The sequence below is a fragment of the Periplaneta americana genome, chromosome 6, assembly GCF_040183065.1.
Source record: "Periplaneta americana isolate PAMFEO1 chromosome 6, P.americana_PAMFEO1_priV1, whole genome shotgun sequence".
In the NCBI taxonomy this organism is placed as follows: Eukaryota; Metazoa; Arthropoda; class Insecta; order Blattodea; family Blattidae; genus Periplaneta; species Periplaneta americana.
Window position 1 is genome coordinate 104,878,974 of NC_091122.1, and position 21,386 is coordinate 104,900,359.

The 21,386-nt window shown below is 35.8% G+C and overlaps 1 protein-coding gene across 1 annotated transcript in view; it reads right to left on the minus strand.

Moving 5' to 3' along the window:
* LOC138701610 (zinc finger protein ztf-16) overlaps window positions 1–21,386 on the minus strand; it is a 51,269-nt gene that overhangs the window by 13,042 nt on the left and 16,841 nt on the right. The window contains exons 3-4 of the mRNA XM_069828676.1: window positions 8,497–8,737; window positions 7,114–7,500 (exon numbers count right to left, since the gene is read on the minus strand). Coding sequence (XP_069684777.1) covers window positions 7,114–7,500; window positions 8,497–8,737 — 628 coding nt within the window. The remainder of the gene's footprint in view (window positions 1–7,113; window positions 7,501–8,496; window positions 8,738–21,386) is intronic.

The following is a 21,386-nucleotide window of genomic DNA, read 5'->3' on the forward strand; positions in this document are numbered from 1 at the left end:
CAGTAACAAAATATAAACGACATTCGAGAAAAATTAAATGCAGAATAAATATGGGAAATGCCTGTTATTATTTGGTTGAGAATCTTTTGTATCTAGTCTGCTCTCAAAAAAGCTGAAAGTTAGAATTTATAAAACAGTTATATTACCAGTTGTTCTGTATGGTTCTGAAATTTGAGGAACAGAGGTTAAGGGTATTCGAGAATAAGGTGCTTAGGAAAATATTTAGGGCTAAGAGAGATGAAGTTACAGAAGAATGGAGAAAGTTACATAACACAAAGTGCACGCATTGTATTCGTCACCTAACATAATTGGGAATATTAAATCCAAACTTTTGAGATGGGCAGGGCATGTAGCATGTATGGGCGAATCCAGAAATGCATATAGAGTTTTAGGTGAAAGACCTTAGGAAAAAGATCTTTGGGGAGGCCAAAACGTAGATGGAAGGATAATATTAAAATGGATTTGAGAGAGCTGGGATATGATGGTAGGGACTGAATCTTGCTCAGTATAAAGACCAATGGTGAGCTTATGTGAGGGCGACAATGAACTGCCGGGTTTTCTAACAGCCATTTGTAAGTAAGTAAGTAAGCATTTCAAACACAAGTTCATCCACTGAGTTCACACCAATAAATTAAATGAAAGAAAAATTGCAGCCAGTACATTAGAAGGGCTTCCTTCTGCTGTCATTATTGACAACTTAGTGAAAGTGGGTTTTTGCAGATGACATATATGCCTTGAGAATATAATTGAATCGTTGAGTTGGAAAAGGGGTCATGTCCTGAAAAGTAAATTGTTCAGGAGAGACAAAAAACTGTTTTACTATACAAAGGGTTTAAGCATGATGTCGTGGAGTTGGTACGAAGCAATGGGTTCCAGGGTGAAACAATATACACCATTACAAGTTAATTTAGACATTGAGTGTGGTCAGTAATCCAGTTTAAACCTACTGGAGATGACCCCTTTTCGAACCTGATGACATTGATGAGACCACTAGCCATCTGTTTGCAGGGGAATGGTCATGTTATGCAAGGTTATATGTTTCGTACGTTAGATATCAATGAAAGAGTGTTTTGTGCATACACGTTTATTCACAATGTACCCAAAATACAATCACGAATGCAGACAATGGTAGGTATATTTCAGCCATCTTTATCTTCTCCATCCTTTGCTGGCCACTGGCAGATAGTGTCATAAAATGGTTTGTGCTCGTCAGGTATGTATTGCAGAATTTTCTTTACATCATTTAGTTTCATCCTGTTTATTGGAACAGGTTCACTATATGCTTGTTGATCTGGAAGATCTGCGTTACATCCTCCTTTGAGCAGTGAAAACTGTACTGAAGAGAGGTTATCAATGGATGTCCTGGCTTCAATGATTCCGGGACAATCGCAACGGAAAGTGAAGTGGCTGTACATAGATATTTAAAACTTCACTTTTGTTTTGCTACCATAATAGCACACTGAGGTAACATTCCTTTTGTAGTGGTTTGGCCACCACGACTTGAACTTCAGAATATCTTCTGTTTCCAGGTTTATGACTCTGAAGTTGTTCTTGAGACGCGATGAACGTATCAAAGTTTCATACTCCTCTGGAGCATATATCCTGTCCTCTCGTTTTATTTTCCTTTTTGCGACACTAAAGTCGCGATCACTTGCATTGAATGAGTGACCATGCACGGGAAAGCAATAATGTATCTCTGGAATAAGATGCGTCATTGTTAGCAAGAATCTAAGAACAGTATTATTCTTGTTTTGGCCAGGGCAGTTGTCAGCAAACAAATACAACTGCTTCACATCAGAAGTTGGGTTTTTCATGACGCAGTGCAACAAACAAGTACATACTTCATTTGGTCATTTTTTTAGCAAGACCCTCATGGCAGGAATAAAAGTATGCTTCGCCCAATTTCAAATTATGAATACAAAATTCGTACACCCACAGCTGGCGGTAGTAGAAAATCTTTTGGACAGGAATGTGTGGTAGCGGAAGATTTGACACATAACCAAAGACAAAGCCTGCCAAATCGTCTCTTTCTTTGCACAACTGCTGAACTTTCTGCATTATGTGGTAGAATTTCTTTGTTCTACGATTATGAATACTCAGTTCACCAGCAGCAACCCTTTTCACTGCATCACATAATGTAGAATTCCGCAATTTTGTCTTCCTTTCTTCACAGTAACCACAAACACCAACTTACGGTTGCCCAAACCCGATGTTGAAATTTTCATGCATATACCTCACAAAGAAGTCATATTTCACCCCACTCTGAGGATTTTTCGTGATAAACATGTTGTGCAGAATTTTCATGTTCAAATTGCTTGAAAAATAGTACTTCTTTGTGTCACTGTAATGCACTTCATGCACAGGAATCGACTTTATGAAGTCATGGATTGAGAGAAAAATGTCTCCTGGTATGACATTATGTCGGGAACCGGCACTTCTACCTCGTTGATCTTTCGGCAATTTATCTTGAACCTGCAGCTTTTGCAAACGCTCCACTCGTTTCTTTGAAACACTGTGTAAATTTATGTATGCTGTTTTACATACTTTCACTGTTTCACCGCTCACATTCACATAATATTCATACGAATATGTCTTGGGTTTTGGGGTAGATTCCGTTGTTTTATTCCGGCTTCTGTGTCTTTCAACAGCATGATATTGAATGAGGCACTGTAAATACGAGTCTTGATAATTTTTGTTGTCACATTCATTGATTCTACTAATTATCTGCGTTTTTTGTTCACTGGAAAATGCATCAAAGCATCTCAATTGACACCTGCAAGTAAAACACGACACGTACACAAATATAATCTCTAGTGGATAAGTGGTACGTGTGATAACTAATAAAGTAAACAATCCGCTACGCGTCAATAGCATAAACAAGTACTTATGAACAGTCAGACCCAGTCTTGCGAGGTGCGATGTTTCCCCCTAGATACTGTGAAAGATTGTCCTTTAACTTGTGCAATTTTCTTCTTATACGGTGAATAGTTTGTCACATCGCGACGTCGACGTTTTCGCCGTAACACATTTCCACTACTGCTGGATGTATCATTGTCACTACTCATTGTTATCGACTAATAAACTCTACACCAGAGAAGTTTCACTCACTGAACTTAACAGAAGCAAAAAAAAAAAGCTTAAAACAAAATGGAAGTTCTGACTATAGGCCTACACAATTCCGTGACATGTGCGACACCTAGTATCTTACCATAGAATACTTCGAAAAAGGGTCATATCCGGACATGACCCCTTCTCCAACTGAATACTAATCTAACGCACACTTCTGTGGTTGGGACATGACCCCTTGTTATACCAAATGGTGCGTACAGACATAGCAGTCAGATATCGCCAATAAACGCCATTTTGAAAAATGATGGACTTGACCCCTTTTCCAACTCACCGATTCAATTGTTCTCGAATAATCTTCCGGAAAAATACAGCTCTTGCATTGAAGAAGGAATTCAATTTCTTTGACTTTGTAGTTATGCTTGTGTACCAGTGTAAAATATTACAGTATACCAATATTGTTTTAAAATATTTACAAGGAAAGTCCAATGATTTATTGACAGCTATCTCACTGTAAAGAAGCCCAAAATAATATGATAAAAGCTGTGGTAGCAATTTTTTAGTATTGTTTTAAAGGAAACAAAGCAAATCTCAAATTCCTGGGAAATAGGCCCTGTTTTCAAAACATGGTAGCGCCATGTTAGGTAAAGTTCTTTGCTGAATTGGCAGTTGACAAACGATTACAGAATGCACAAGAAAGGTTCCAAGTATTTGTTTTTAATGATTGCTTGAACATGATAATTCAGCTTTCTAAAGTAATATGTTTTGAAAGCGTATCTCAGTTAAATTCTCACTGCTCCTGTCATCAAAACTCAGCATCTTAACTGAAAAGGAAATTATCAAAAAGGCTTTAACATACTCTGCAAATATTATGCTACAAATTTATCTCCGACATTTCCTCAACAACTGATTGCTTTCTGATCCATAATGATGGAAGAGATTCATAAACTTTCAATAATAAAGGAACTGGCCGAATTATTAATTGTAGAAAATCCTGCTATTGCCAGCAGTGTTCCTGATCTGTGTACAGTTCTACAACTTTTTCTCGCTTTACCAAGTCACTACAGAATGGCCAAGAGCTCATTCAGTAAGCCAAAACTAATCGACTTCATGAGGCAACTGCATAGTACAATGTTGCAAATGAGACTGACAAGGAAGGTTCACAAAGTGATAATGGATTTTCACAACGATTTGTTGTGCCCATTTCTGACACCAATTTTTGTTATACTAATTCTGACACCAATATTTATTATACCATTTCTGACACCATAATTTATTGTTAAGCTCTATCATATCTGACACCAGTGTTTTGTTGTGTCACTTGCCACCACAAGGGCGGATGGCTTATCTTTGAGATAATCGCGAGTTATAATCTCTATCAAGATAACACAAACGAATCAGACACTGCGTTATACTTTATAAACTGTTCTTTTTTTATGGATAGGAGGGATTCCTATTAGAATGTGATCTCAGGCTTTCGAAATAATCACAAGTGTAGAAATTCACTATTACTAAGTTTATTAATAAAATATCAATTTACTACAGATAAAATGTTGAGTATTGAACGATTTGGAAAGTATGAAAATTTCTGTTTATTCTGAAGTACCAAGATAACTAGTTAAATGAAAAGTTTAAAGAATGATCTGATGATTTTACTTACAATAAATAGTAGGGTGAACCCTAATGCTGTTCCCAGTTGATGCCATATTCTGGATTTCTTCCTGGACATCGGGAAGTTACGAGCGCTACTCCATGACCGCTGTCTTGACCAATAACTAATGACAGCGTTTTAGGCGTTTCATGACCTTTTATAAATTCTCGAATCGCGTCCTTTGTGGCGTAACAGAGTGAAGCTATTTTACCCGCGAATCTTCTAAAAAGACGGTATTGCATTCACTAAACACCACGCTTCTGATTCTTAACCATTCTTTAAAATCGGTGTTTCCGGTCGTCATTTAGAACAATACAGATTTAAGGAACTCTCACGACTGAATCTCTGTTTTTGATTTACCAGTAACCAATAGAAATTGATGTCTCGCGAGAGACGCTGCATAAAACATGTCAGCTGTTACTAAGGTTTGACTTCGTGCTACAAGTAAAATGCAACGTACACATATCTACATGGTTCAAGGACTGGACTGTGCTAAGTTGGCTAAGCTGTACTCTGTAGCAACAGGAAGCGATCTCTATCATATGTCAAAGGCATGTTTGAATCTTTTAATAAGTACGATTTTATTACTTTAAAATAAAGTGAAAATATATTGCTTATGGTCATAACAAAGTCATGATTGCTTATCATAATCCCTGGGTACAACAGATTGCTCCCCCCATACATTTCCATTTGGAATAAGAAACCTCCCTATAAATTTCTACATCCAAAGAAGACCTAGCCTTCAAGACATGATTTTTTTTAAATAATTACTTGACACTCATATAAGTCTCATATCTTCAGTGCCATGGGAAGAAGAAAATGATTAAGGCCTCAAATGTTTATGCATTGCCCTCAAAATCAAAGAAGGTTATGAAAACTCACCTCTTCAAATGGTTTCAAGAAGTATACTTTTCATCTGTCAGTGATCATAGCATTCTTTTGAAAGACTCGTGGACCAGTTACCGAGGTAGACATGCTACAGAAAGAATAACTCCAGAAGGTAAAACGGTGGAAGTGTTAACAATTCCAAAGTGCATAACTCTTATTGTTCAGCCTCTTTATGTTTATGACTTTAGGTCTTGGAAAAATTTCATTCAGAAGACCTCTGATATGTTTGTTACTTGACACGAATATTATACTGCATCAGAGAGATAATGTGATAAAATTGCAGTCCTTAACACATAATCAGTTTTCATCTCCTACATATGTAAATATGTTTAAATGTGGCTGATATAAAGCCGGGTACCTCAACAACAAACCTGATAAATTCGTTACTCCTACAGAATTCTGTTTTCATGTTGATGTATAGAACAGTTCTAAAGCTGACTGTTGTTTAGTCAGCTGTTCGAAGACAGATCTGAAGACCAATAAGGCAACACTTACGAGGTAACTAAGCCAGGAGAAACTTATTTTTTCTGAAATGTTCGTGCTGCACAGTTCCACTGTATTTTAAGCATTTTTATAACGATTTCCACTACTGTGATCAATGCAGTGAGTAATTTCAGGTATGCTTATATTTCCTTATCATTTCTTCATAGACTATCCTAAAGTAAATTTCATGAATATTATGTATTTAATATGTAATTTTCATAACTTATATTATTTAAGGAGATTATGACAGTTCGGTATGCAACTAGATGAGATTTATTGCCTGATATGTCTAGCATATAGCACTGTTTGCATTAGCTGTTATAGCTCTGGATTGAAGAGTTTGAAAAACTCATTTCTCAAAAACCTACGCCCTTTCCAGATGAAATTTATGGAGAAGTTTCTTGTTTCAAATGGAACGTATGGAGGAAAAATCGTTGTGAAAATCTATTATCACTTGGGAGCTTTCCTTATGAGTTCATTATCTGTACTCGCCACTGAAAGTAAAGAAAGCAGGAATATTAACATTAAGAAAGTCGCTAGTGAGTTACTGTCGACAAAGCAACAGCACTTTAGAAAACTGTGAGATAAGTCCGTTATTATTATTATTATTATTATTATTATTATTATTATTATTATTATTATTATTTGGTAAGTTCAAATTCACTACTGAAATATTGTGGCATGTGTAGTTGTGAATGGTACATTGTTAACATAGCAATCAACTTTGGGCATGAGCAGATATGAGGAGGCCCAATGAACCTTTATGCGAGGGGCCCCATGCTTTCTTAGTTACATTACTGCAAAGCACCCTCAAAGTCCTACAGAAAGAGAAATCTTACAATGGAAGATGAAACAAAAATGTCACTGCACACATAACAGTTACTGTAAAACAACACAATACAAGAAAATAGACTTACAATTCTAAAGGGGGCAAAAGGTTTCTAAAACTTACTTATTATTGCTGGCAAGCAAGTGAAGTTGAATTACAAAATGTTAAATATTTGTTTCAGTATTAAGCAAAGTACCTTAATTAGACTGGTGAGGCTACTGGAAGTTGCAGACTGGAACTGAATATTGTTGTTGGACTCTGCTGGTGCTGTTGCCATTGTGCGAGCAGTGGAGAGATTGACGGGTCCATTACTTCGCTGTGAGGGCTCATCAGTACCACTGCCAGGTTCCTGTTTGATTGGGATGAGTGAGATGGACGGAGTAATTGTTGTGGCTACCTCTAGCTCAGACACTGTGCGATTTGAGCTGTTTCCACCATTGCTGGCTCCTCCCACTGTATGGCTGCTTGATGGAGCATTCGAGTTTGAATCAACCGAATGTGGTGAACCAGGGCACTCGCCATTCACTCGTTGTGAGGAGGGCTCTGAACTAGACTGCGAGTTGCCTCCCATAGGCTGTTCACACTACAATAAGATACACAACATAACTGTTAAAATCTATAAAGAGATATTTGCAAACAATTAAAGATGTCAGAGATGGGCAGGGCATATAGAACATATGGATGAATCCAGAAATGCAGAATCCAGTGTTAGTTGGGAGACCTGAGGAAGAAAAGATCTTCAGAGAGGCAGAGACGTAGATGGGAGGATAATATTAAAATGGATTTAAGGGAGGTGGCATATAATGCTAGGGACTGAATTAATTTTGCTCAGAATAGGGACCAATGGCAGGCTTATATGAGGGTGACAACGAACCTCCAGGTTCTCTAAAAGCCATTTGTACAGATCATCAGATCATGCATTTTGTCAAGATACTCGCAATGTGCAGTACGGGGACAACGTTTCTGTGGAGGGGGTAGGAATAGAAGGGAAGGTCAGGTGTGTGTCCACCAAGTTCAAGACAAAGATAAACCCATTCCCCTATAATTCGTAAGTAGACTCATCCAATCTCGTGCACAGCTCTGTAGGAAGAGTGGGGGAGTATCTGAACATAATGCATGCGCTGAAAGTAAGTAACATTCAGAATATCATTATACCTTTTGACATTTAGATCACCAATTACTATTAAGTAGAAAAAAATATTAGAAATGTCTACAATATACAAAATGAATTAATGAAATAATTACATATATCTAGTTAATCCATAAAATTTATGAAGCCAAATGTCTTAATTTTTTACATAAAGAATGCCTCTTGTGTGCAATCCAGAAATCGAAAGCTTAAGTTTTAATTATGCATTTATTTTAAATAACAGTTAAAAAATATATAAATGGTAATATCATTCACAACATAGTAAGGTAAGATATTCTTGTTAATTGTGTAAAACATATTAGAAAAGTATGTATCATCTTTGTGACACTCACTCAAGCATAAAGACGCATCTTGTTGCACCTCCAATGAGGGCTGTAGTAATCATTTGCTTCACAGTGTGTCTTTACTCGACTGAATACACCATCTTACCTGAGCAGGTGAAAAAGATGCAGGAGCATCAGCCATGGATATCTCGACGTGAGGTGTGAGGAAGTGCATGGGTGGGGTAGCATTATCAACAGACCTTGCCCCCATTGAGTCACCACTGTCACTATATGTTGCAGCAACATTCAGATTGCAGCTCACCTCCAATGGTGGGCAGTGACTGGACTGCAGCAATGATGATGCACTGGGAGTGCTTGGTCCAGGGTTGTCTAAGTCAATACCATGTCTATAAGAAACACAACATTCATATTATTATACACATGTATTTTAATCGATTAATAAAACTGATTAAAAATCATCGTGTGGTAAAGGAAACAACTGCCTTGTGAAGTTTGTGTAGCACAAAATCTGTATATCATTTGGTGAGGTAAACTCTTAAGCTAATGATTGACAGGTCATTAGTGTCAACTAGTGTTCTTATCTTCTTGCTTCAGAAAGCTAAAAGCAATAATACTTTAAGTACAAGCTACGCACAAATCTCTTCTTAATAGTTTTTTTCTTTGAATACGAAGCATGGGCAACCATTTACTTTCACAAACTATGAAAAGGATGTACCATAGGCTACAATGCATTTCTTGTAATTGAATACTTACATTTCATCCACATGCACCTTTGTCCATTAGTTGTTTATGAAAATGCCACAGCTCAGCTTTCTGTAGTTCTAGACTATTAATTCACTTTCAAAGACTGTGCATGACTGCTGGTTATCCATAGATACTGCAGTGATTTCCAACTTTTTTGAGTCTGTGACCCCCCTGTAATACCTTGTAAAATCTATTGATGTTTTATAGGCGAGTTTTGGAAAGGCTTTTTTAAATTTAATTTTCAAGGTATTTTAATTAGACAATCTGTGGAAAATTACAGTAAAACATATGGTACAAGAAAAATAAAATATAGTGTACTTTGAAAATCTCTTACTTCAGAATATTACAATATGAAAACAGCACATACCACAATGTAGTTTCAATTTAATATTTTGTTCTTCTAATTTTGATTTATGTCTGAAAAATGCACTCATATACTGCACTTATCATTCAGTCTCCATAACAAAAAAACTTCAACAGTAAAACTAAAACAATTAATAAGAAAAAAGATTATAAATAAAGTACAATTCACCTCAATGTGGCACACAAAGTCTTGATCTGTACTTGGTTTTTATGACAGCCACTGCTGAAAACCCACTCTTGCAAAGATAGGAGATTGCAAAAGGAATTAATATCTTCAGTGCTCTCTTGCCCTCTGATTGAGGTTCTGGCTGATATGTATATCTATTATCAGGCAGTACATCTCACTTGACGATATGTCAGAGGAAGAACAATTGTTTGTTTGCATCTGAAGCCTGACTAGTGTATTATGTAGCTAGTCGGCGATATATGCAATGGAGGGGAAAAGGAACTGGCCACCCTACTCCATTATCTCCTGGCCTAGTTGCCTCATAAGTGGTGCCTTCTTGGTATCACTTGTGAGGTCTCGATCTAACTTCGGACAGTTGACTAAACAACAACAGTGCTCTCTTGCTCAAGCTTGCGAACTCTTATCTTACTGAATACCAAAATTTAGGTAATACTAAGGATGAAAACTTTACTTTTAGTGAAGAATCTGATGAAAGTTCTATCAATTCTTCCTCTTCTGCATTTTGTATTGAAGTCTTGAGGAACATTATTACTGAAGGGATTTTGAATCCACTGAAACCTGGCACAGTTTTTCAAAATGAACAGAGTTCAGACAAGTGTCCTTCAACAATTACAGAAACAATATCTGCAATAATGTCTATCTCATTGTATTTTATGAAATGCTGAAAACATGGGAAGTAGTTCATTTCTCCTCTGTTGTTGATTTTTCCCTTTCAAAGGAGAAGCTTCTTTTGGAAACCGAAACTTTGTCAGTAAACTGAATCAAATGAGTTACACTACCTTGCAAGACATATTCAATGAGTTTAGCTTCTCAAAAAGATCACATAATTATGTGGCCTCTGACAGAAAGGCATAGTCTAGGAAGCACTTAGCACTGATATGTTTTCTCGTTCTAGGTAAGAAGAGTTCTCTCCTAAGCACAAAAATGAGCACAGTACTTTTCCTCTGGAAAGCCAATGAGTGTTGCTATAAAATAAGAGAGATATATGTTCACTTCGTGACAGATTTGACTAAAAAATCTAGCATTCTGAGGACGAGTTTTAATAGTGTTCACCACATTTATAACACTTTGCAGAACTTGATTCAGATCAATACTCAATGTGAAGCAAAATACTAAGGGTTCAAATAGCATCAGGAGCTTTGCTGCGGATAAGTGCTTGTAGGCCACTGTATTGTCCCAACATGGAACAATTACCATCAGTGCACACACCAACAAAATGAGCGCTCCGCAGCACCCGTTAGAAATAAATATAAAGTAATTACATAATTAAAATAGCACATTTGATCCAGGGAACATTCGTGTTTGATAGAAATATAAATCGTTTAATATGTAACTTAATTTAAATTGTATTTAAAATATTAAAATGCGATCATTTTGATCCAGAGACCACTCATTTGGTGCAATGACAATTCCTTTAACATGTTTCTTAATTGTTATTACCAATTATTTTTGGAAAAGCAAAAATTAACAGAAAAATTTTGGCTACAGATTTATTATTATGTTTATATTATATTATATTATATTATATTATGGGTCCCTATCACCACGGCATGGAGCGTCCTCAGGTTGCGGATAGAGGAGACGGCCTCCAGATATGGAGGGTAGCTGCGAATATATTGAATAAGCAGTCGTGGACAGCCGATAAGGGGTGGTCCTCCAGCTTGGGGGTTGGGCGAAGGGCTAACAACCCATCACCATAAAAAACCAGCTTGTTACGAATCCCTACAATAAGCCTCGAAATAGGACTGATTCTCTGGCAAGACCACAGCAAAGGAATAAGGTTTTGAGATTTGGCACTTGGAACGTAACTAGTCTTTATAGACCAGGAGGGGTAACATTAGTAGCAAAAGAACTAGCTAGATATAGAATAGACTTCGCGGGAGTACAAGAGGTTAGGTTAGATGGGAATGGCATATCACAAATAGGAGATTACTTGTTGTATTATGGGGAAGGAAAGAATAATCACCAATTAGGAACAGGATTCTTTGTTCATAAAAGAATAAAATCAGCAGTAAAAAAGGTGGAATTTATCAGTGACAGGTTATCATATTTAGTACTTCAGGGTAGATGGTGCGACATCATAGTTATAAATGCTCACGCCCCTACAGAAGAGAAAGACCACCATATAAAGGATAGCTTCTATGAGGAATTGGAACATACTTTTGATCAGTTACCTAGATATCACATGAAAATTTTATTGGGGGATTTCAACGCTAAAGTAGGACGGGAGGATATTTTTAGACCAACTATTGGAAAAGAGAGCCTACACATAATTAGTAGTGACAATGGAGTTAGATTAGTCAACTTCGCCACATCGAAAAATTTAATTGTCAAAAGTACAACATTCTCCCATAAGGATATACATAAATATACTTGGACTTCTCCAGATGGATTGACACACAACCAAAGAGTTCACATCTTGATAGATAAACGGAGACATACTAGTATAGTAAACATTCGAACTTTCAGGGGTGCAGACTGTAATTCTGACCATTATTTGGTATTTGGAGAATTAAGAGAAAGACTATCAGTAGCCAAGCGAATAGAGCAACAAGTTAATATTACTAAATTCAATATTTTGAAATTAAAGGACGAGGAAACTAAGCAAAATTATCAGGTCGAAATTTCGAATAGATTTGCCACTTTAGAAAGTTCCGACGAAGTTGAGAAAGAATTAGATGTTAACAGCATGTGGGAAAATATCAGAGATAGTATCAAAATTGCAGCTGAGCAGAGCATAGGTTATTATGAAACTAAGAAAAAGAAATCGTGGTTGGATGAAGATTGTTGCATTGCAGTAGAAAGAAGGAAACAGGCAAAATTGAAATTCTTACAGGATCCAGTTGAAGAGAAGAGAGATAATTATTTCAATGAAAGACGGGAAGCAAGCCGTACACTTAGGAATAAAAAGAGAGGTTACTTCAAGGAAAAACTGAATGAGGTAGAAACAAATAGTAAGAATAAAGACATTCGAGATTTATATAAGGGTATAAAGGAATTTAAGAACGGATATCAGCCAAGGGTAAACGTGATCAAGGATGAGAATGGTGACTTGCTTACAGACTCTCCATCAATCCTAAACAGATGGAAAAACTATTTTGCGCAACTACTAAATGTACATAGGCCAAATAGAAATGATCGGGACGAAATTGAAATACAAACTGCTGAGCCATTTATACCTGCACCCACGCTTTCAGAAGTCGAAATTGCGATAGAAAATCTGAAAAAGTACAAGTCTCCAGGTATCGATCAAATTCCAGCAGAATTAATACAAGAGGGTGGAAGTGCATTATATAGCGAAATTTATAAACTTGTACTTGCCATTTGGGAAAAGGAAATTGTACCAGAACAATGGAAGAAGTCCATAATTGTACCTATTTTTAAGAAGGGGGACAAAACCAACTGTGATAACTTTCGAGGAATATCACTTTTGTTGACGTCGTACAAAATTTTGTCCAATATTCTTTTGAGAAGATTAGCTCCGTATGTAGATAAAATTATTGGGGATCATCAGTGCGGTTTTAGGCGTAATAGATCGACTATTGATCAGATTTTTTGTATTCGACAGATAATGGAGAAAAAATGGGAGTATAAGGGTACAGTACATCAGTTATTCATAGATTTCAAAAAGGCATATGACTCGGTTAAGAGGGAAGTATTATATGATATTCTTATTGAATTTGGTATTCCCAAGAAACTAGTTCGATTAATTAAAATGTGTCTCAGTGAAACATACAGCAGAGTCCGTATAGGTCAGTTTCTATCTGATGCTTTTCAAATTCACTGCGGGCTAAAGCAGGAAGATGCACTATCACCTTTACTTTTTAACTTCGCTTTAGAATATGCCATTAGGAAAGTTCAGGATAACAGGCAGGGTTTGGAATTGAACGGGTTACATCAGCTTCTTGTCTATGCGGATGACGTGGATATGTTAGGAGAAAATCCACAAACGATTAAGGAAAACACGGAAATTTTACTTGAAGCAAGGAAAGCGATCGGTTTGGAAGTAAATCCTGAAAAGACAAAGTATATGATTATGTCTCGTGACCAGAATATTGTACGAAATGGAAATATAAAAATTGGAGATTTATCCTTCGAAGGGGTGGAAAAATTCAAATATCTTGGAGCAACAGTAACAAATATAAATGACACTCGGGAGGAAATTAAACGCAGAATAAATATGGGAAATGCGTGTTATTATTCGGTTGAGAAGCTTTTATCATCTAGTCTGCTGTCAAAAATCTGAAAGTTAGAATTTATAAAACAGTTATATTACCGGTTGTTCTGTATGGTTGTGAAACTTGGACTCTCACTCTGAGAGAGGAACATAGGTTAAGGTGTTTGAGAATAAGGTGCTTAGGAAAATATTTGGGGCTAAGAGGGATGAAGTTACAGGAGAATGGAGAAAGTTACACAATGCAGAACTGCATGCATTATATTCTTCACCTGACATAATTAGGAACATTAAATCCAGACGTTTGAGATGGGCAGGGCATGTAGCACGTATGGGAGAATTAAGAAATGCATATAGAGTGTTAGTTGGGAGACCAGAGGGAAAAAGACCTTTGGGGAGGCCGAGACGTAGATAGGAGGATAATATTAAAATGGATTTGAGGGAGGTGGGATATGATGATAGAGACTGGATTAATCTTGCACAGGATAGGGACCGATGGCGGGCTTATGTAAGGGCGGCAATGAACCTTCGGGTTCCTTAAAAGCCATTTGTAAGTAAGTATATTATGTAAAAAGTGTGTTGATAACGGATGTACTCGAATTAGAAAGTTTTTAATTTGTTGTGGGAGCTTTTGAATCTCAGGAGAAACAGCTTTTACAACAGCGCAACATAATCTGCTTGGCTCATTACCCAATTTTTTTGCATTGCATTTATTGCATATATATTTTATGTATTTTAACACGATTCAATTGAGCATAGTCAAAATTTGAATTATAAAATAATGGATTGCTAAGCTAACGTACTATTACTGCATACTAAATCAATACACTCTCGTTGTTCGTTAATTCTCTGAGATAAAAATGAATATGTTCATAAACATTATTTTCAGAAATACAGGAAATGAATATACAGAATAACCTATCAAGTTTTCTGTGCATAAGAAGCTATTTTAATCTTACCTGTCCTCAATTCACTCACAAGTTACTGTAATAACATTATAGCATCATGTCCATCCAGAGAAACTACACTTTCCAATGATAAAACAATAATTAATTATACAAATCGGTTAATTTAGCTTCCGATATTACTTCATAAAACACAGAAACATTGTCTGTAGGCTATCTTTCATAGCTTTCGATTGTTGTGTCCAAGAGCCCTTATAGACGAAGTCATTTGTTTTTTATTTCAATACACCGCCTTAGATGGCAGTTATTTTAATTTTAAAACTCATTTATCTCATTAAATATCAGTCCTATCAAAATTTTTCAAAGAATAAAACTTATCAGAAATTATTTTTAAAGAAACTTTTGTTATGTAACATTTTTCACAAAAATCAATAATAAGCGAGATATTTCGATTTATTTAATTCAGGCCCCCTTATAACCCCCCTTTTAAATAATGTATTTTGAATGCCATATAGCCTAAAATCTAAGTCACAACGAACTTAATTTATATTCCAATTTTCATCGAAATCCGTTCAGTCATTATCGCGTGAAAAGGTAACAAACATACAGACAGACAGACAGACAGACAGAATACAAACAAAAATTTCAAAAAAGCGATTTTCGGTTTCAGGGTGGTTAATTATATATGTTAGGACCAATTATTTTTGGAAAATCGAAAATTACCAGAAAAATTTCGGCTACAGATTTATTATTAGTATACATTCTGTCATGAAGTTGTCCACAATTTCAAACAAATCTCTGCCTGTCGTACCTGCATTTATTGCCTTACAAAAAAATCTTCCACCATTTCATTACTTTTTTCATCAACAAATAACACATAACAAATTAAATGAGCATCTCTATTGCTACCAATGGGTTCATCAATCTGCAAATCAAAATCCCTTCCCCTCATTTTTCTACAATTTGTTCAAGAAGATCCTCTTTTAAATACTGAATTCGACAACTGATTATAGTATTGAACAAAAGCATGGGCAAAAACTGTTTTGCCATGGACTCTCAAGCACAGTGGACATCATGTCAACAGCACACGGTAGAATTAGTTCTTCTGCAATCATATGGGCTTTCTTACATTTTGCTATCCGGTAAGCTACATTGTAGAATGTTAGAAGTGCTTTATTCGAAATTGTTGCCTGCTTAGAAAAAGCTGATTTTTGTTCTTTCATTTAACTCAGTTTTCAAGAGAAATATTCTCTTGGTTTGATCATGTCATTCTTATGAACACTTTCTAAATGGCGCTTCACTTTGCTAGGTAGCATAAATTCAACAGAGAATACTTTCAAACATAAAACACACTGTGTACATTCCTCATTGTTCACAAGAGTGCATGTGAGACCAAAATCTAAGTAACTATTTTTTATTCATGCATTTCCTATACTCATTATCACTTTCCTTGGTACCCTCAACAAGTCTTCGCTTTTTACTACCACTTTCCAAAATTAAAAACTTTTCCATAGTTTATCAACTTTATAACAAAGTTACAATATAATAAAAACACATCGAAAACACAAAAATCACTGTAGTTGCTAAGCGTAACAATTCAATAGTTTGATTCCAAGGCTATGGCTTGCATAGACTGGCCAACATCTAAAATGGAATTCCTCTAATGTCACGCAGGGTGACCAACACCAAAAATGAAATTTCCAATGACTGTGTTCCTTACTGCTAACTACAAAAATAATTCATGGCGCTCCAGGCGGTCATTCATGGTGCACCAGTTGAATACCATTGGGTTAGTGTATTCAGTGTTTTATATATATATATATATATATATATATATATATATATATATATATGTGTGAAATTTAGTTACAAATGTGAATTATTACCTGTTAGGTGAAAAAGTTTTGGATTTAAATTAAACGACTGTGGAAAAATTATGAACAGAAAAACAATGTTCTATGAGAAATGTATAAGATAGTTTAATTATAGTGGAAGCACAAGTAGTCTCCAGTATCATCTTAAACATGTTCATCATTTCCAAGATGGATCTATGGCTAGTGACGTTGCTAGTCCAGTTCATCTTCTCAATCAACGCTGAAGCACCTAAGGTGAAGCCTGTATATCCTGTGTCCAAGAAACTGAAATAACAAATAAACTTGTGAAGTATTCCAATGTATTGATATATTTCGCAAAGATATGTTACTATAAATAAGTGTCAACCGAAACCTCTGTTTTTGTTTTTCAAATTTTTTGTATACTTCAACAGTGTCAATTGTTCCTTAATAAATTATTTGCAATATACCCACATCAATAAAATTTAAAATATTTGTAAAAACGTCTGTTCTTCTTTATAGGATATGGAATTATAAAATTACATTAGGTTTTTTTGTTCACTTACAAACACTGTTTAATATCAATTAAAATTTGATTAACCAGTCAATTAATCAATTAAAGACATCTGATTAAATGAACAGAAATTTTAGTCAATAGCTCTACTGAAAAAATATTGAAAACATCATGAAACATATTACCATAGATTACATTATGAAACATATTATTGTAATTAGTATATTTAAATTGTTTAATTTCTTCTTCTTCTTCTTCGTATATTAGGATTCAGTCGTATTTTTTTCAAGCAATGCTGCTTTTACTGGACATTAGGTGTTTAACTTTCCTTCCATCATTTTGGATGTTGTCCCAGAGGTCTAGAAGTATTTGGCTTTTACTCATGGCGATCTTTGGTAGATGATCATCAGTCATTCTTAAAATATGTTCTCTTCATCCTTTTCTTCTTTCCTTTGTCCATTTTACCACATCTTATATTCCACACTTAATCTTAATCCCTTCATTTATCTTTCTGTCATACAAACTACAATCTGTGATGCCATGTAGTGTTTGCATTTCTACTGTTGTCATTAACTGTTCTTTTTTTTTTCTTTCTGCCCTTGTTTCTGTGGCTTATGTCAGAATTTGTCTTACACAGGTTTTATAATATACTCTTATTTTACTTTATTTAATTTAATTTTATTAAGTATATAAACTTAAAAGAAAAGAGATAAATAATTAAAATCATTTATCAAGTAATGAAGTACTGTGATTTACATACCATGTACTTATGGTTCTTCATGCTTCATGTTTCTTCTTTTTAATAATTGATGTATCATTAAAATAAGTTTATTATTATTATTGATTTCTTGCAAACTACTTAATAAATTGAGCACCTTCCTTGAACAACGTTGTAACTACCATTTGTAACAAATGTTTAATGTCTTGTATTTGGCAATGTAGCCATTAGCATTCTCGCTTTCCAATACTTCTGTGTTACAGATTTTTCTGCAGACAGTGCATCACAGCAGAGAGACAATATATGACAAAAATGATGCTACAATACTGTGATATTTGAAAAGTCTCTTTTCTGTATATTAAAAAGAATCAATCATGATAATGCATTTTACAAAGAACCAATCATGATAAATTAACCACAAAAAAAATTATGCATTGTTGCTACGGTAGATTTAAGATAAGGAAAAATAGTTTATGCACTTTTAGATCTTCCAGTTAGTAAAGCTAATTCTGTTAACCTTTACTCGAGCATTGTGAAGTGCAACCAATATTACGATTTTAGTGACACTGCTATTTGTTAATTCACCTACCATCACTGAAGATTTCTTTTCACGAAGCAATTCACATAAAGTTTGCTTATTCTCAGCACCAGTAATGTACTTTACAATGACAGTGGTTTTTGTTCCTTTATTTTTTAGTTTTATTAGCAATGTTCGAGTCAGGACACATGGACTTCACAAGAGGCAGCAAATGTTCCATAATACTGAAAGGGAGATTATGCTCAGTACCAAAGGCACAAAATCTTATTTTGCCTTCTTTAACTTTATTGTCCGTATTTGTGGCTTGAAATGAAAATGAAGTGAAGGTTTTCTGACCTACTAATCTTTTAAAACCCTGCACATGTTTTAGTGTTTTTACATGTCTTTCTAATGTAGTTTTCCCTCCTGACGAAAAGTTATGTCACAGTCACATGCTTCACAAAAGCAAGGTTAGTACTTTTTTATCCGATTGCAAACAACACTTAAATTTGTCTTCAATTTTTCCATTCACTTTTATAATTTCAAAGTGTTTTAATACTAGTAACATCCCCCATACAATAAACTTCATAGGCTTTGCCACTGATGGGACAGTGTTATGATGGACAAGCACACTTTGCTATCCACTCCTTTAAAGAAATACGTTCCAGCTTTATTTGTAATGAGATGCATATGCCATTCTTTCAGTTTAATGCTTTTCCCACACGTGTCAAAATACCACAGGCTCTTGAAGATCTGGCCAGAGATGTCTTCAACTACTTTCGTTACTTCCAATACAAAGCACACAGCAACTTTACAAGAGTTTCAAAATTTCTTGAAAGTTAGGCTCTGCAAACTGTTACATCGAAGTCAGTCAAGGTGGTTGTTTCTTCAGAAAGTTGTTTCCCAGATATATATATATATATATATATATGATCCTCTTATTTTTTTTTTTTCTTTTCATTCATGCAGCTTCGGAAGATAAGTTACTAACATCTGACACCATTCTTCAGAACCTCAAATGCCCTTACAACAAACATTGTAGATATTCATTTACAGTAATATTTAATTATTTAATTTTCAATTTCGAAGTTTTTAACTTCAGTGAAAATGAGTGCATTGGAAGTTCGGAAGAAAACTAAATACAATGTTATAATATACATTACTGGATAAATTAACTCATTCTTCTTTTAAAATTTTAAATCAAACATAATAAATTTAATGCTTCGAAAGATAGGTTACTAACATCAAATACCATTCTTCAGAGACTGAAATGCACTTACAACAAACTGCACTCAGAATTCCTAGAGTTTGTTCTTCCAGTTTTCAACATGCTTAATAAGCAAATGCGAAGTAAAACACTTCAAATTCGTAAGCTGAGGGATAGTATTATTTCTTTTGTTAAGATCATTCAATTGGCTCTCTTCTGACAAAGGAAAAATTTTACAGTCCATACAAAAGAAACCAAATGACCAGGAAATATACAAAAACTTGACCAGACATGATCAAACATTTTTAACAAGAGCCAGGACAGGTTACATTGTCACACAATTGTACCTACACCGATTTCACCTTTCTGATAATCCTACTTGCCTGTGGTGTAATAATCATGATGAAGATCTGGAACGCATTCTTCTATACTGTCCATCCATAAACCACAAAAGAAGTAAATTAATATCATCAGTACCAGTTGCAAAAGACACAGCCCTGCAGTATATATTGACTACACCCCACCTCTGGCTACTAGCAACAAGCATCTATAATGAACACCAATCAAAACACCCCTCATTTCTCATGAAAAACAAAAACTGAATAGACTACAGTGGACTTTATGTTGTCACACATTAAGAAGATTACTTGATTGATCATTCTAGAATGTTACGTTAAGCCTGAGCATCTGAAACCTGTAAAGTTGTACAAAATACAGTTTCGGGATATCCACATATTTCTCCCTCTTGAAGATAGTCTCCTTCAGGCCAGTGGAAAGGAAGGACACATTCCTATGCAATGGAGAAGGAAAGGTCAGAACAATTGTCTTTGAGTTGGAGTTATACCGGGCCAGGATAGGCAGCTGGACAGCAAAGTCAAGGATGCAGCAAAGAGTGAAAGGGACAGCTTTGGCAGGTTTGTCTGATTGTCCTGCAAGTGGCAGCAAGATGACCAATGTCAAGTGTGGGAGCTGCAGAAAGAACTTACAGGTAGGCGTGCTGTGCAACCAGTGTGAGAAGTGGTTTCATCTGACATGTCAGAAGATCAAGAAGGAACAGATAGTAGAAGAAACGTGGATGTGTAAGGACTGCGGGAACGAGGCAGGCAATAGGGAGCTCATCAGTCTTCGGAACGAGGTAAAGAAGCTACGCAAGACGTTAGAGAAAGCAGAGCAACGAATTAAGTATTTGGAGGAAGAAAATAAGTTGTTACGATGGCAAACTGAAAATGGCGAAGAGAAGGAAAAGAAGAAGCATGGTGTGGCAAGCGTCATCATCGGAGACTCCATCATTCGTCACATATGAAATCTATAACCGGAGCTGATGACAGAGTGTTACCCTAATCGAGAAGCACGAATGAGAGGACCCAGAAAACATCATATTTCATGTAGGAACAAATGATTTATGACAGAGAGGTATTGATTATATCATGGCAGACGTGTATGACTAGGTGATGGAAACAAAGAAGAAATATCTGGGAGCTGGGATCATCATCAGTGGAATCATCAGACTGAGGGATGTGAACTGGAGAAAAGTGGGTCGTGCAAATAAAGCCTTCGATCCAAACTCCTGGACAGACGACAGAAGCTTTGGAAGAGATGGAATCCACTTAAATTGGAGGGGAGCTGCAAAACTGAAGGACCATCAGCAGACAGCGGGACAGATGGACTACCAGTGGATGGTGGGTTGAGGGGACTACCAGCAGGCAGTGAGGTCAAAGGACGACCAGCAGGGACAGGATAGAAGACCTATCAGCAGACAGTGGAGACCAGCAGTGATGACGAGGTGCCACAGAGATGCAGACTGTTCAAATAAGGACAGGCCTATTAAGACTACTGCAGGTTAATTGCAGGAGTATTAGAAATAAACTTATTCC